We start from the raw sequence: 13,179 nt of genomic DNA on the forward strand, positions 1-13,179 counted from the left end.
TCCCTCCTTCCTCTGTAGCTCCTGGGGGTCCCAAGGCACAGCCCGGCGTGGGCACCGACACGCAGAGCTTGGGGGGGCCCTCGCTCCCCCGCAGCGGGCTGAGGGGTCTGCGCTCCTCCTGCTGCCCCGCGCCTTCGCCATCCCCGTCCCCTTCTCCGTCCCCCGGGGCTCACCCAAACCGCCGGAGACCCCCATCTCGGTACAGCCTGGAGCAGCTCCTCCTCCCTGCCTCTTCCCCGGAGGCCCCCCCGCCGCCCCCGGCCGTGCCTCAGTTTCCCCGCGGCGGTGCGGCGCAGGCGGCGGGGCCGCGCCGGCGGCTCCCGGGAGGAGGCGGGGAAGGACGGGAGGGAGGGGGCGGCCGTGCCCAGCCCCGGCGGCGGCGGCAGCGGCGGCGGGGAACGGGGCGGCTGCGCGCTCCTGCCTGCCGTACCGAGCCGTACCGAGCCGAGCTCCCCGGCACCGCCGGCCCCTTCCTGCTGCCGCGGTGAGCGCCGCGGGCGGCGGGGCGGGGGGAGGCGGCGGGCGCGGGCCCCCCCTGCCCGGCGGCGGAGCCCGTACGCCCCGTCGCCGTTCCCCCCGCCGCTCGGCGGGGCGGGAAGATGCGGAGCAAGGGCAGGAAGGAGAGCCTGTCCGACTCCCGCGACCTGGACGGCTCCTACGACCAGCTCACGGGTGAGTGCCGCCCGCCGGGGAAGGTGCAGCAGCCGTTCGGGACCACGGCGCGGGGGTGGCCCCAGGCACCCCGACCCGGCCCCGGGCACCCCGGCCCGCCTGCTTCCAGACCCGGCTGAGCCCCGGCCCCCCTGCCCGCCCCGCTTCGCCGCACGCCTTGCCCGGGGATGGGGGGGGTGGGTGCGACCCCGGCGCTGGAGCAGGGGGACAGTCCCGGGCCCGGGGGGGGATGCTCCGGGGGGCGGTTAGGGTTAGTCCCAGCCCGGCGGAGGTTGCCTCAGGCAGGTTTGCAGGGAAAAGGCCCCCGCCGCGGGGTGGGATGCTTGAATTGCTTTTGGCCACCCCCAAGCTCACCCTCCCTCACCGCTGCTCGCAAGCCCCTCGGGACACCAGGGTTTGGCGCTGGGCTCTCTCTGTCATGCTTTGGACCCCCCGCTGCACCCTGGGGTGGCACGGCAGCAGGTTCCCCTGGGATCGGAGGGGCTCACTCTGCTCAGCAAACCACAGCAGCACCACTGAGCCTGGTGTCTTCTCCACCTGTCACCCGGTGTCCCCTAGAGCATCTCCAGAGATGCTCTGCCCCCAGGATGGGGTGGCTGTGGGACAGGGAGGCCAAATATGACCCATCTGCGACCTATTGCATCCCCCTCCATGCTTTGCCCCAGCAGGGAATTGCCTGGCATCCCACATCCCACCACAACATCCGTCCATCCATCGCACCTCATCCCCCACTGGCCGGTAGCGACGCAGCTAGGCTGGAACTGGCGATATCCCTCCTTCCCCACGTGCTCTCCACGGATCAGGCCAAATCCCGTCCCCTTTCAGGGCCTCCATCGCAGCAGCTGTGAAATGGGGCAGCAGTTCCTGCCTGCCTCCCGGGACCCATAACGGAGCCGAACCTGTCCGTAGCTGGTGGGGTTGGGTGCCCTCGTGCCACAGGCACTGGGGTATGTGCACAGGCAGCTCCCCCGAGTCCTGGTGATGCTTTTGCTGCCACGGTCTGGAATGGATTTCAGGCGTTGCTCTGGAGTTTCGAGGAGGTGGTGGTAGCAGGGCAGGACCCCTGCTCTGCCTTCCTGAGCAGCCCCGCGCGTGGGAAACGCTGCTTGCTGCCTGCCCAAACGTGCTGCAGGGAAGATATTTTTGAGCTGTGTAGGAATTTGGAATCCACACAGAACTTTTGGTTTCTCCGGTAACTTTAAAATGTCCATATGGGTTTAAATCAAACCAAAGTTAAAAATAAATTCTACTCTCTCCGAGGCTGAGACCTTTTATGCCTGGGCTTACCTCCGAGCCAGCTGTGCAGCGGGAACCTGGGCAGAGGGGAGCTGTGCCGCTGTGCCAGCCCTGCCCGCGGGGATGGGGCTGCAGGGAAGCCTCTGGGGAATAAGGCTGGAAATATCTGCCCCATTTCCCAGCATGGGAAACAGAGGCCGCAGGAGGGCACGTCACTCATTTGCCATCGCTCTCAGGTCAGTGACCTGCCAGGGCAGGGGAGGAGAGGGAGCTGGTCCCGGCGGCACCGATTTCTCCTGCATTGGCTGGACACGCCAAAGCCATCCCTCCCGGTGGAGGGAAAGTTGTTTTTCTCCCAGAAAGAGTGTGGAAGTGATGCAGGCAGGAGGAGAGGGGATGCAACCTTAGCTCTAGGGAGGGTTTAATAGCTCAAGCCCCTGCCTGCTAACCTGGCCTGGGCTCTCCTGGTACCCTGGGGATGTGGTGAGAAGCTGAGACCCCCGTGAGGCCATAGCGAAGCCCCGGGGTGGAGCTGGCAATGCCAGTGTGGGCTTAGTTTCTCCCTGCAGATGGGAGGGTCCCTGCTGGTACCTGCTGTTTGGTAGTTCAGTCCTGCTTGGGGACAAGCATGAGCAGTTCACGGTGTTCCTGCAGCCTTGGGGACTCCCATCCATCAGGGTCTGTCAGGACCTGGGGGTCATCTGCCATGCAAGAGCTGTTAACTGAGAGATGATTTGATGTCAGGTGATGCGACAGCCCCACGGCAGCTCCAGCAATTGCTGGTGTGCACGGGGAACAGCAGTCGGTCCTGCTGCCTCCCCATGACTCTCAAAAACAGGATGGGGGTGATGAGACCCCCATCTATGCTTGCCCAGAGAAGAGTTAGCAATACCCCCTTCCAAAAGGAGAGGGGCTAAGGGGAAACAGAACCCCCAGCCATGCGCAGGGTAGAACCCCCCTCACCTTCCCTGGCAGCACAGATTTTTAAATTTAAAGAGTTGTTGAAAATGGGGGTGCAGTGACAGCCCCCCCTCCCTACGGCTTCTCCCGTGGTGCCCAGCCGCCCCGGTCCCCGGCCAGAGCAGCCGTGGGCTGTGCGGGCGCGCAGCACGTGGACGTGTGTGTGAGAGGCAAGAGCCCGAGTGAATGAAAGCTGCCTGCATGTGAGCGGCGGGGAGAGCAGGCACCGGCTCCGTGTGCCGGGGCAGTGCGGGCTGGCTGCGCTGGGGCGAGCTGGGACGGACCCTGCCCGTGCCTGGCCCTGGTGCGGTGGCGTGGGGTGAGGGCAGGCACCAGCCGTGCCCGGCTGCTGAGCCTGGGGCTGGGCACCCGCCTGGGTGTTAAGGAGAGAAATGTTCAGGTTATGCTACTAGGAAATTAAACCAGTCCATTTCTGGGATATTTAGATGATGATAGCGAGAAATAAAAGCCATCCACAAATTACACTATTCCTCCAGCCCTCTAATGATATGAGCGATTAGTGTGCAAGCCGAGCCCGGAGCCAGAGTCTTGGGACTGCTCTGGACATGGCCCTCCATGCGGGAGAAATGGGAACCCGGTGCCGCTTTGCCCTGAGGAGCGCAGGTATCGCATCCCTGGCCCCGAATCTGGCAGTGCAAGAGGCGAGGGGGGCTCAGAGGCAGCTTTCCCTCCTGCCCGCCGCTCCGCAGGGGTGTGCGGGCGGCGGGGCTGCCCCAGTCCCAGCTGGGGAGCAGGGATGGGTGGTCAGGCCCCATCTCACCCCGCGGGACAAGCCCATCCCAGCCATGCTGTGTCCTGCGAGCGTAACAGCACGTGCCGGCACAGGGTCAATTCCTGGGCTGTTTGGGGTGGGTCAAACCCCCTAGCTGCATTTTGGAAGGATGAGGGATTCATCTCCGGGGCTGTTGCTCCCCCAAAGGGGTTAGGAGGCTCACTTTTCATCCCTGCTTTCTCCCTCCCATTGTCGTGTTGCGGGGTCTCGAGCAACTGCTTTGCTCCACCCCAAAGGCAGCTGCAGTGTTTGCAGCGGGTGAGCAATTGCTATAGAGACCATCTGCAGAGCTTTGGGATCCTCCTGCCTCCCGAGGCATGGCTGATGGATGGGGACTCCCTAACTCTTAGTGCTTTGAGCAGCCCACCCAGTGAGATGAAGACTGTAGGTACCAGTGTAGTGGCAGTGCAGCATCTGGCCGAGCTCTCCTCCCTACCTGGAGGGAGGGTGTTTCAGAGGCATCTCTCCCCGTGGCAGTAAGAAAGGAGAGATGGGGCTGAACTGTCCCCCGCAAACACGCCGAGTGGGGTCAGTGGGGTCAGTGGGGTTGGTGGGAGGACAGCGGGACCCGGGCTCCGGTCCCTGCCGCAGGGTAAAGCCCAAGAGTTGTGCCCCAGCGTTGCGTCTGCTGCAGACAGGTACCAGGTGATGGGCAGATCTAGGGCTGCGCCAGGGTTTGTTCTGCTGCCGGCAAACCCGGCGGCTCCATCGTGGCTGCTCGCAGCCCGTGCTCAGCCGGGTGGGAGGAAAATCTCTGTGAGCTTGCCGTAGCGTGGGACTTCCACCTGCAAGGGGGAGAATTTATTTCCCGGTGTGGAGGGGGTGTCAGTGCTAGCCTGTCCCAAATAATAGTGTGTGTAGGGGGAAGAGCTGGGATCTCTAGCCAGAGGATGGAGTGATGGGGCCGATGGGGTGGGGGTGAGGGCAGGAGGCAGGCAGGGGCCGGCTGGGCGCCCGGCTGCGTGGCAGGTTGTGTGCCGTGGCTATCTGCTGGGGTGGATCCCGGGGAGGGGGACTGGGATGGGGACTGTGCCTGAGACCATGGCAGCGCCTCGCCCATGCCCAGAACAAAGCTCCTTCTCTTGCCCGGATGCTTCCTCAAGCAGCACGGGGTGCACGCGGGTCTGGCAGGGCCGGCTGCCTGCATCCCTGTGGCCAGCAGTACGCATGGTTCATCCCCTCCTCCTAGAAGTAGCCCCCAGGAAGGGTGACACACACCAATGTCCTTCCCCCGGGGGTTCTGGCCTGTGGGAACCAAGTGTGCTGCCCATCCCCCTGCTCCCCCGCTAACCTGCCTCCTCCGCGCTGCCTCTGCTGCCCCACACATCCCCCCTCCGCTTGCTGCTTCTGCTCCCGCGGCCCGGCGGTGAGGCTGGGCTGGAAGTCGGGCTGACCCTCGAGCTAGGTCCCCAACCTCCGCAGGAGGCCCCCGGTCAGGGTGGGGTACGGTGGGGAAAGGGCTCCCACTCATGCGCTGGGGCGGGGGGCTCCCATGGGGTCCCCTCTGTGCCAAAGCGCCCTGCGCTCGACGGATGCTGCACCTTCCCGGGGTGATGGGAGCGTTGCCTGACTCTGCCTCGTCTCTGTCCGCTGTCTCCCTCTCTCTGGCATCTGTACCCCTCTGCCTCTTCCCTCTTTGCTGTCCTGGCTTCTCTGCAGCCCTTTGATGCCGATGAATCCCCTCTCACGGGGCGTTGTGGCCTCTCCTGACCGGAGGCTGAGATTCTGCCGGTGGGGAGGTGGGATGCTGCTCTGAGCCCACGCCAGGGCAGAGCCGCATGCGGGGCAGGGGGGCACGGGGACGATGCTAGTGGGTACCGCTGCCCGCAGGCAGGTTGGATTTTGCAGGTGGAGAGGCCAGAGCTGAGGTTTTGGCAGCTGCAGCTGCATCTCCGCAGGCAGAGGCAGGTCGGAGCCCACAGGGAATCGGTGGCACAGGATTAATTGACAGGAAGTTCGTAGGTTTGGTCGGGGCAGTTAAACGGCTGATTTCTGCAGATGCTGATGCATAATTCATGGGCTGTCGCAACTTCGGCCAAGGTGTACAGCTCCTGCTGCACGGGCTGGCGATGCACGGGCAGGGAGGGGTTTTTTTTTTCTTTTGCCATCTCTGCGTCCGGGCACAGAGAGGAGTTTTTCCCCGTGGCTGGCCGTGTTGCAGCCGGATAAGGTGTTCGGACTCGGTGGTGCTGCTGCTTTCCTGTTGTGTGGTGTGCTGGGACCAGTTGCCCCCAGAGCCTTGGGAGTGGGGACAGGAGGAGGTTTGGGAGGGTGAGCAGAGTTGGTCCCTGGAGCGGGCTCCGGTTTCCCCTGGGCCATGCTGGGTCCATACATCCTGGCTGGAGCTAAGCCTTATGCCCTTGCCTTGCAGCCGGGGCATCAGAGGGTCACTCCAGCCCGGAAGGACAGGAGAGACCCCATTAGTGGAGCTGCCCTCCCCCTCCCTCGCTGGCTCTGCTCATTAGTGGTGTTTTCATTAGGAGGAGTGGTTTGGTTTTGTTTAAGCCAAATTGCTGTGCTTGGGAGATGATAAATCCATCTGCTGGCAAATCGCTCTCCTGCCACCGGGATGGATACTAGCCCTGGGCTTTAATTGTGCTGCAGATGAATGAGCCTCTAGTGAAATGAATCTCCCTGCCGTGCCCCACCGGGGGGGCTGAGCCAGGCGGGCTGCCTCCCCGACGCCACAGTGAGGGGCTCTGACTTGGAGTGGGGGTCAAAATCCTACACTGAGGGGTTGCGAAGCCCCGGGGGTGGTTATTGCAGAGCAAGTGGACTGCGGGGGCTGGTGCAAGCAGCTTCCCTGGGAGCAAAGGGGGAGAGGAGCCCCTTTCCACAGGCCAGGGGCTGTGGGTGGGTGCAGGGGTCCGGTTCAACCCACCATCCATACCAGGGTGCTCTGCTGGCAGCCGGGGCTGGGTGGGTGCCATGGCATTGGGGTGAGCGGCAGGACAGTGCATGGGACAGGGCTGGGGTCGGGATGCAGAGGATGGAGTGGCCCCGCTCTCAGCAATACCCTTTGCAAAGGGGATGTGGCGGCAGGGCTGTGCTGGGCAGGAGGCTCTTATCGGGGTCCTCCCATCGCCGGGCTGCTGTGGCTCAGGCTGGTTCTGGCTTTTAAATTTGCTTTCTGCTTCAAATGAAAATGGGTGGTGCAGCCCCCCAGGGAGCGGTGTGAGTTTGGAAACGGAGCTTGTTTGAAAACGGGAGCCCTGCGGGAGGGGAGCTGGGGGCAGGATGGCTGCTGCCTTCAACAGGAGCTGACAGGGATGGGGAGCACGGTGGGGTGTCACCTGCATCTGAATTTGGGTCTCCCTGAACATTTCCTCTCTGGTCCGGACAGGGCAAGTCACCTATGGACACTTGCGGGCAGGGGTGCTGTACATGTGCATGCCCACGCTCTCGCAGCATCGTGCCTCTGCCTGTGGTAGCCCCCAGGGCTCAGCTCCGTCTGGCTCTAGGTGACTCCAACCCTGTTTTTGCAGGAGCCACCCAACTTTTGAACCTCTCAGGTGGGGACCCCTCCTGTTCAGGCAGCCGGCACCCCTCCCGACCCCAGGATGGTGTTATCATTGCTGCTGGGGGCTCTGGGGTGCGGCAAGAGGGTTGGTGTCCCATCCATGCTGCTCCTGCTCACCCCAACTGGGGACATTGGGGACCTGGGGACGTCGGAGTCTGCGGGCCATAAAAGCAGGTGCCCCAGCTCTGAGCATGGCTGCTGTGGTGCCCGTCCGATTCCTGTGCCAGCTCCGGCTGTGCCCTGTGCGAGGCAAGGGCGCCGCGTGCCCCTGCACGCAGACGAGCCCGATCCACACTCTCCACGGAGGGCCCTGGGCTGCAGCTCGGACAAGTTGGTGGCTTCGTCCCAGAGGGGAGGGAGGGATATGGGGTCTGGCTGACCCACAGAGAAGTCTGACAAGGACCGTGCTGCAGCAGCAGCGGTGCCCGCGGGCAGGCAGGGGATGCTTAGAGCCCCAGGGGCCAGTGCCAGGCTGACAGCAGAGATGCATGGCTTCACCTGCGGGCCCTCTCCCAGGAGCAGGTCAGAGAGAGTGATGGAGTGACTAACCCTGCTGGTGGGCTGGTGGCACAAATCCGCTGCCCCAGCTCTGCCCTGTGGAGATGGAGGGACTGACTGGGCAGGACGGGACCCCCCTGGGCTGTTCTGCTGCCCCCGTGAGCCACCTCCCTTGGCAGTGACATTCCTGCACCTGGATGGGGTCTCAGCTTCCTGCCTGACCCCGGAGCGGGGGGGATGGCTGCTGGCGCTGGGTTTTGGGGTCGCAGCACAGGTTAGCAAATGGGTGCAGGGCTCGGGCAGCGCAGCGAGGGATGCTGTAATATGCTGTGGTTAGGGCTGATGCCGGTGTCCCTTGGGAACATCTCAGCCCTCTCCTCGGTGGTGGGATCTGCCCTTAAGTACCTCTTCTTTTCCCCCCAACTCTCCTTCCAGAAGTTGCATCTTCTGAACCCAGGCCCTGCTCCGCGCCGCTCATGCTGACCCGAGCAAATTTCCCCCGGCGCCCGCCCTCCCCGCTCGCCTCCCCTCTGCCGTGCAAAGTGAGTCACTCCCAGGCACCGGGAATCATTCATGTCATTTCCCCCTTTGCCGCAAAGTCATTAATGCGAGTGGAATAATTTGTTGCGTAATGGAGAGGATCAGCGGGAGCACTGCTCCATCCAGTGATGCCTGGCCCTGGCTCCCCGCCACCCCGGCCACTGCTGCCCCGGGAGAGGGCAGCTGAGTGGGATCGCTGGCTGGGAGCATCCCAGGTCTTGCTGGGGTTGTAGTCCCATGGCCACACCATGCTGGCAGCGATGGTGTCAGCTCCCTGAGATGTTTTCTGAAACTGCTGAGTCCTGCCTGGACCCCGGCTAGGTGGGATGGACATGTTTGTCGTGGCCTTGGTGTCTGGTCACCCTTGCACAGCTCCTCCGAAAGGGGCTTTCCCCAACTGCTCCACGATGACATGGGCCAGAAGTGTCCCCTGCATTGATCAGGGTGTGTGCTGTGGCAGCCTGCGTCCCTGCCACATCTCTGCCTCGTCCCCACCACGTGCTGCTCCAGCTCCTCTGAGCTCCCCAAGCTGTGGGGTCACAAGCGCTTCCCTCCAGCAGCCAAATCCCTCCCGGCTTCTTGCTTCAGAGCTGGGGACCCCGAGGTGCCCCAGCGAGGGTGCAGGCTCTGCAGGACCCTGCACAGCTCAGGGCGCTGCGGCCCTGAAGGGCAGCTCTGCAACCGCTCGCAGCAAGGTCCCAGCCCGCTGTTGCTGCAAACCATGCACAGCCGGGGCTCCCCCCCAGGCACCTCACAGCCTCCCAAGCAGGGTCCCCCCCGGGGGGGGGACTCACTGCCCTCACCCAGCCCAGCTTGGGACTGTGGATTCTGGGAGCCCTTGCTCGAGTGGTGCTTGCTGTGGTTGTGGCAGATCAGGAGTCTTCTCCTGCACAGCGAGGGGGGAGAAGGGCAGGGAAGAGGGCTTTAGTCTTTAAAAGGCACCTCGGAGGCTGCCCCCCTGCCCAGGGATAATTTCCTTCTATCCCACACTCGGCCGGGCATTAATTTAAAGATGCTGCAATGGGAGAGGGGGAGCCTAAGAGGACTGGGCTGGGAGCAGGAGGATTTAGTGAAGGGAAGGGACGTGGCTGGGGCTGGAGGCTGCGCAGGGGGCGGCGGCATCCCACAGAGCAGGATGGGCAGGAGGGGGGAGGTGGCTGTGCACCCCTCGGGACCGAGCCACCCCGATGTGTCCCAGCGGTGACTGCGGTGGTGCCCAGTGGCTCCCACCAGCACCTGGAAGGAGACGCGGGGGTGAAGCGCTCCCTGTCCCTGGGGAGAGCACCGCGGCTGGGCAGGGGGATGGGGAGGGGGCTGCGGGCTACTGGCTGGCAGCGTGGCCGTGCCCCATGTCCCACCCCTGCCCCTTGCTGTGCCCGGGAAACGGGGCAGAAGTTTCAAACCCAAGCCTGGAGGAACCCAGTGGATGGGCATCGTGCCCGGCTCCGTGGGGGGCAGGCAGAGCCCCTCCGGGGTGCCACGTCCCAGGGGGGACTTTGTCCCTCGCTCCAGCTGGGCAGTGAGTCCCCTCGGTGCAGAGGGCTGCCCCGGAGCAGGGCGGGGAGGGAGGAGACGGTGTTTAGTGTTTCAGAGCGACTCATTGAAAACCTGCTGCTCCCTGGGGCTGGTCCAGACCCAGCATCCCCGGGAAGGGGCCAGGATTGGGGCCACCCCAGCCCGGCGTGAGCTGGAGGGGGAGGCTCTTGGGACCACATCCATCGGGGCAAAGGAGCCTTTCCCCCCCTCTGTCGCTCTCAGCCCCGAGGGTCCCGCCTCTGCCCTGGGCCACAGCTCCGGGGCAGGGACATGGGTCCCGAGGGGCTGCGGTGGCTCCCCAGACCCACACCACCCCGCGCCTCCCTCGGCGCTGTTTGTTTTCTCAGCCCGCCCTGCTGTAATTACAACCCACTGTCACTCTCCGGATAATACCTCTTTCCTTTTATCACTGCTTAATTAAATAACTGTGGGGAAGTGAGGGGCTGGTAACCCCTTGTTTGCCGGTACGAACAACCCGGTGGCGCTGGGGAGGTCTCTCAGGGCTGGCAGAGGAGCTGGATGGGGAGGGCTGTGCCCTGGCTCGGGGAGCACGGTTGAACGCAGGGTACCTGTGTGCCCGTGAGGGATGAAATGCTGATTTTGTTGTGCATGGGCACAGCATCTCTGGCACAGGCATTTCCAGGCCATCCCTGAGGAGGTGCCCTGGATGCGACCGCCCGTGGCCCTGTCTGTAATTCTCCCCGTGGCTCGGAGCCATGCCCGCTGCCAGGCCAGGAGGAGCGTGCGGGCAAGGTGCCCGCTGCCAGGCCAGCCACCTCTGCCCGCAATTAGTTGGTGCTAATGAGTGTCCCTGGCAGCTGCTGCTGGGTCAGTGAGCTCCGGCTGAGTATCTGCCAGGCACTCCCCCCGCGGGGCCGGACGTGTGGGTCCTGCTCCCCGCTCGCGGGAGCATCCTCGGTTGTGCCATTTGTCCTCAGCATGGACATGGCTCCCTCTGCTCTTTCTCCATCCCTTCCCTCATCCCTCCGCTGTCTCTCTGCCATTGTGCCTTCCCCAGGAGGCTGGTCCCAGTTTGGCACCGGCAGTGGTGCACCTCCAGGTGCTGCCCCCATGTCTTGCTCCCCTGGGTGCCCCTTTCTCCCCATCCCCGGTGCTGTAGAGCTGGGAGCGGTGTCTGTTACGGCATCCTTGGGAGCAGGATGTGGCCCTGTTTAAAAACACGTGGGCAGGGGTGGTGGGAGCGCTCCCCGGAGCACTGCCTGTCCTGCTTGGATGGACTGGGGAAAGGTCTGACCTGACGGGATTTCCATCCACCCGAGACAGAGTGCTGCACCGAGCTGCGGCAGGGCAGCCCGGCCCGGGTGGGGATTGGTGAACATCCCCAAACTGTTGCCAAGCCCCGAGATTTGTGTTTGCCTGCAGCGAGGAACCGGGTCTCTTTGCAGATGCGATCCCCTCCCTCGCAGTGCACCGAGCGCCCGCCGTTGGTTGTGCAAGCGGCATCACAACCTACGCTTAGCTTCGGTCTCAGGGAGGGGGGGCAGCTCTTTGCGTTGGTGTTGAGACGTACGAGACGCATGGCCGGGGTAGACTGGAAAATGTCCCCCATTTGGGGACTGGCCTCCCGGAGCTGTGGGCAGCCCTGGGTGTCGGGGGCCTGGCTTGGAAATGATCGGTCTGGGGATGGAAAGGTTTTGGGGGCACTTTGGGGCTACGTGGCAGGATGCCGTGGGGAGAGGAGCTCCCTGCCCATGTAGGGGTTGCGTGCAGGCAGGGGAGCGTGGGGTGACCTGCACGCTTGGGGTGCTTCTCCTCCTGGTGTGCTGCCTGTCCTCGCTGCCTGTCCTCCTGCCTGCCCTGGATTTGCAGCTCAGGAGTCACTTGGCACAGATCAAAGCCTGGGGGCATCTCTCATCTTGGCTTACCCGGGTCCTGCCTGCCCCCCAGCCGAGAGTACAGGGGGGATTTGGAGGTAATCCTTGCAGACGGGATTCTGCTGGCTAATTATAGCAGAGCCTCTCGCTTCGTGGGAACCACGGCGAATTGTCCCTCGAGCCCAGGCAGCGATGGTACAAATCTGCTGCTAATTAGACTTGAAAGTCCTCCCGTGAGCTCAGGCGCGGGATGGATATTTGATTATTAACATATTTATTTCTGAGACTCTCAGCAGGTCTTGCACTGGGAGGCTGTACTCTCCCCCTGAGTAATTGCCAGGCACATTTATTCCTATCAAGAATGCTTGGGGGGCCCCAAGGAAGGGGGGGCTGTTCAGCTCTGTGTGCTCATTTTTGGGGGTGTCTCACCAAGGTGTGTGGAAAAGACATCTTGCTGATGCTGGGGAGGTCCCAGGTGGGATCACGGTCCCCAGGCTTTGCTCTGTGCCTCCCACTAGCCCCTCCGCCGGGTGGGATGGTCCTGACCCTCACGCCCAGGTGGGAACCCATGGATGTCTTTTCCCACCTGCTCCTGGGCCTGTTGGCTCCAGGCACTGGGTTGGCAGCGGGGGAGGGGGGTGAGGATGACCCAGTGGTGCGGAGCTGGTGCTGAGCACCACAGCCCAACACAAAGCCGCCTGCCATGGCACCCCCAGGGAGAGCATCCCTCCCTCCGGCGGAGGCAGACAAACTGCGATGGAAACACTGCCTCCGAAACAACCAAAAATAGCTTTCCTGTCCCCAAAATGTCAGTTTAAAAAGGCAGTCTCTGGGGGCCCCCTGGGCTGGCAGTGGGCTGAGTGGGTGCCCTGGAGATGCCGGATGGGTGGCCCTGCTGCCCCGTGGGGCAAGGCGTGCTGGGCAGGGGGCCGGAGGGCTGAGCCATCGCTCGGGGTATGAGTGGGGAGAGGGTCAGGGCTGGCATGGGGGGCCATCAGCCCGGCCTTGGGGCTGCGCAGGGTCTTGGGTTGAGCCTGGAGAAAGGTGCAGGTGGGCTGTGGGCTGTTGGAGGAGCAGCACTGACCTTGTGTGTCTCCCCTGCCCTAAGCCCCCCAGGTCCGCCCAGCCAGGTTGTCACCCATCCAGGGGTTTCAGGCCAGTGACAGGGGCTGTTGGCATGGGGACAGGCGAGGAGCCGTGGGTCAGGACCTCAGGCACATCTGCAGCACCGCTTTGCTCTCCCTCCCTGCCTTGTCGCTGTGTCTCCTTCCTGTGTCGCTGTGGGGAGGGTCAAGCCGGGGAGTGGGGGGCAGGCGCCTTGTTGCAGCACCAGAGTTATTAATAGCAGCAAACACTCTCGGTGCTTTCAAGCCAAGTCCGTTTTCGGGGAGATTCCTGCCATTTGAAGTATGTTTCCCCTCCCCGGGATCCCTCGGGCACCTTATCTCCCTCTCCCAGCTGTGCAGTTGGCACTGCCGGAGCCCCTGGATAAGCCGTGCTGCTAATAGCCTTTCCCGTGCCGCTCGGCCCGGCAGCGTCTGTCTCGGTGATCAAGGGTGCCCCGCTGCCTGGCCCTGCACACGTGGGAG

General features: G+C 63.7%; 1 protein-coding gene across 4 annotated transcripts in view; it reads left to right on the plus strand.

Annotated features, from left to right (window-relative positions):
- Nucleotides 1–488: 488 nt before the first annotated feature.
- KCNIP2 (potassium voltage-gated channel interacting protein 2) overlaps nt 489–13,179 on the plus strand; it is a 46,357-nt gene continuing 33,666 nt past the window's right edge. The window contains exon 1 of one of the 4 annotated variants that reach the window (XM_075154871.1): nt 489–672. In XM_075154871.1, coding sequence (XP_075010972.1) covers nt 600–672 — 73 coding nt within the window. In that variant the 5' untranslated portion in view covers nt 489–599. The remainder of the gene's footprint in view (nt 673–13,179) is intronic. The other 3 variants (XM_075154872.1, XM_075154873.1, XM_075154874.1) reach the window with 3 other exon arrangements.

This window comes from Calonectris borealis, chromosome 7, assembly GCF_964195595.1.
Source record: "Calonectris borealis chromosome 7, bCalBor7.hap1.2, whole genome shotgun sequence".
Classification (NCBI taxonomy): domain Eukaryota; kingdom Metazoa; phylum Chordata; class Aves; order Procellariiformes; family Procellariidae; genus Calonectris; species Calonectris borealis.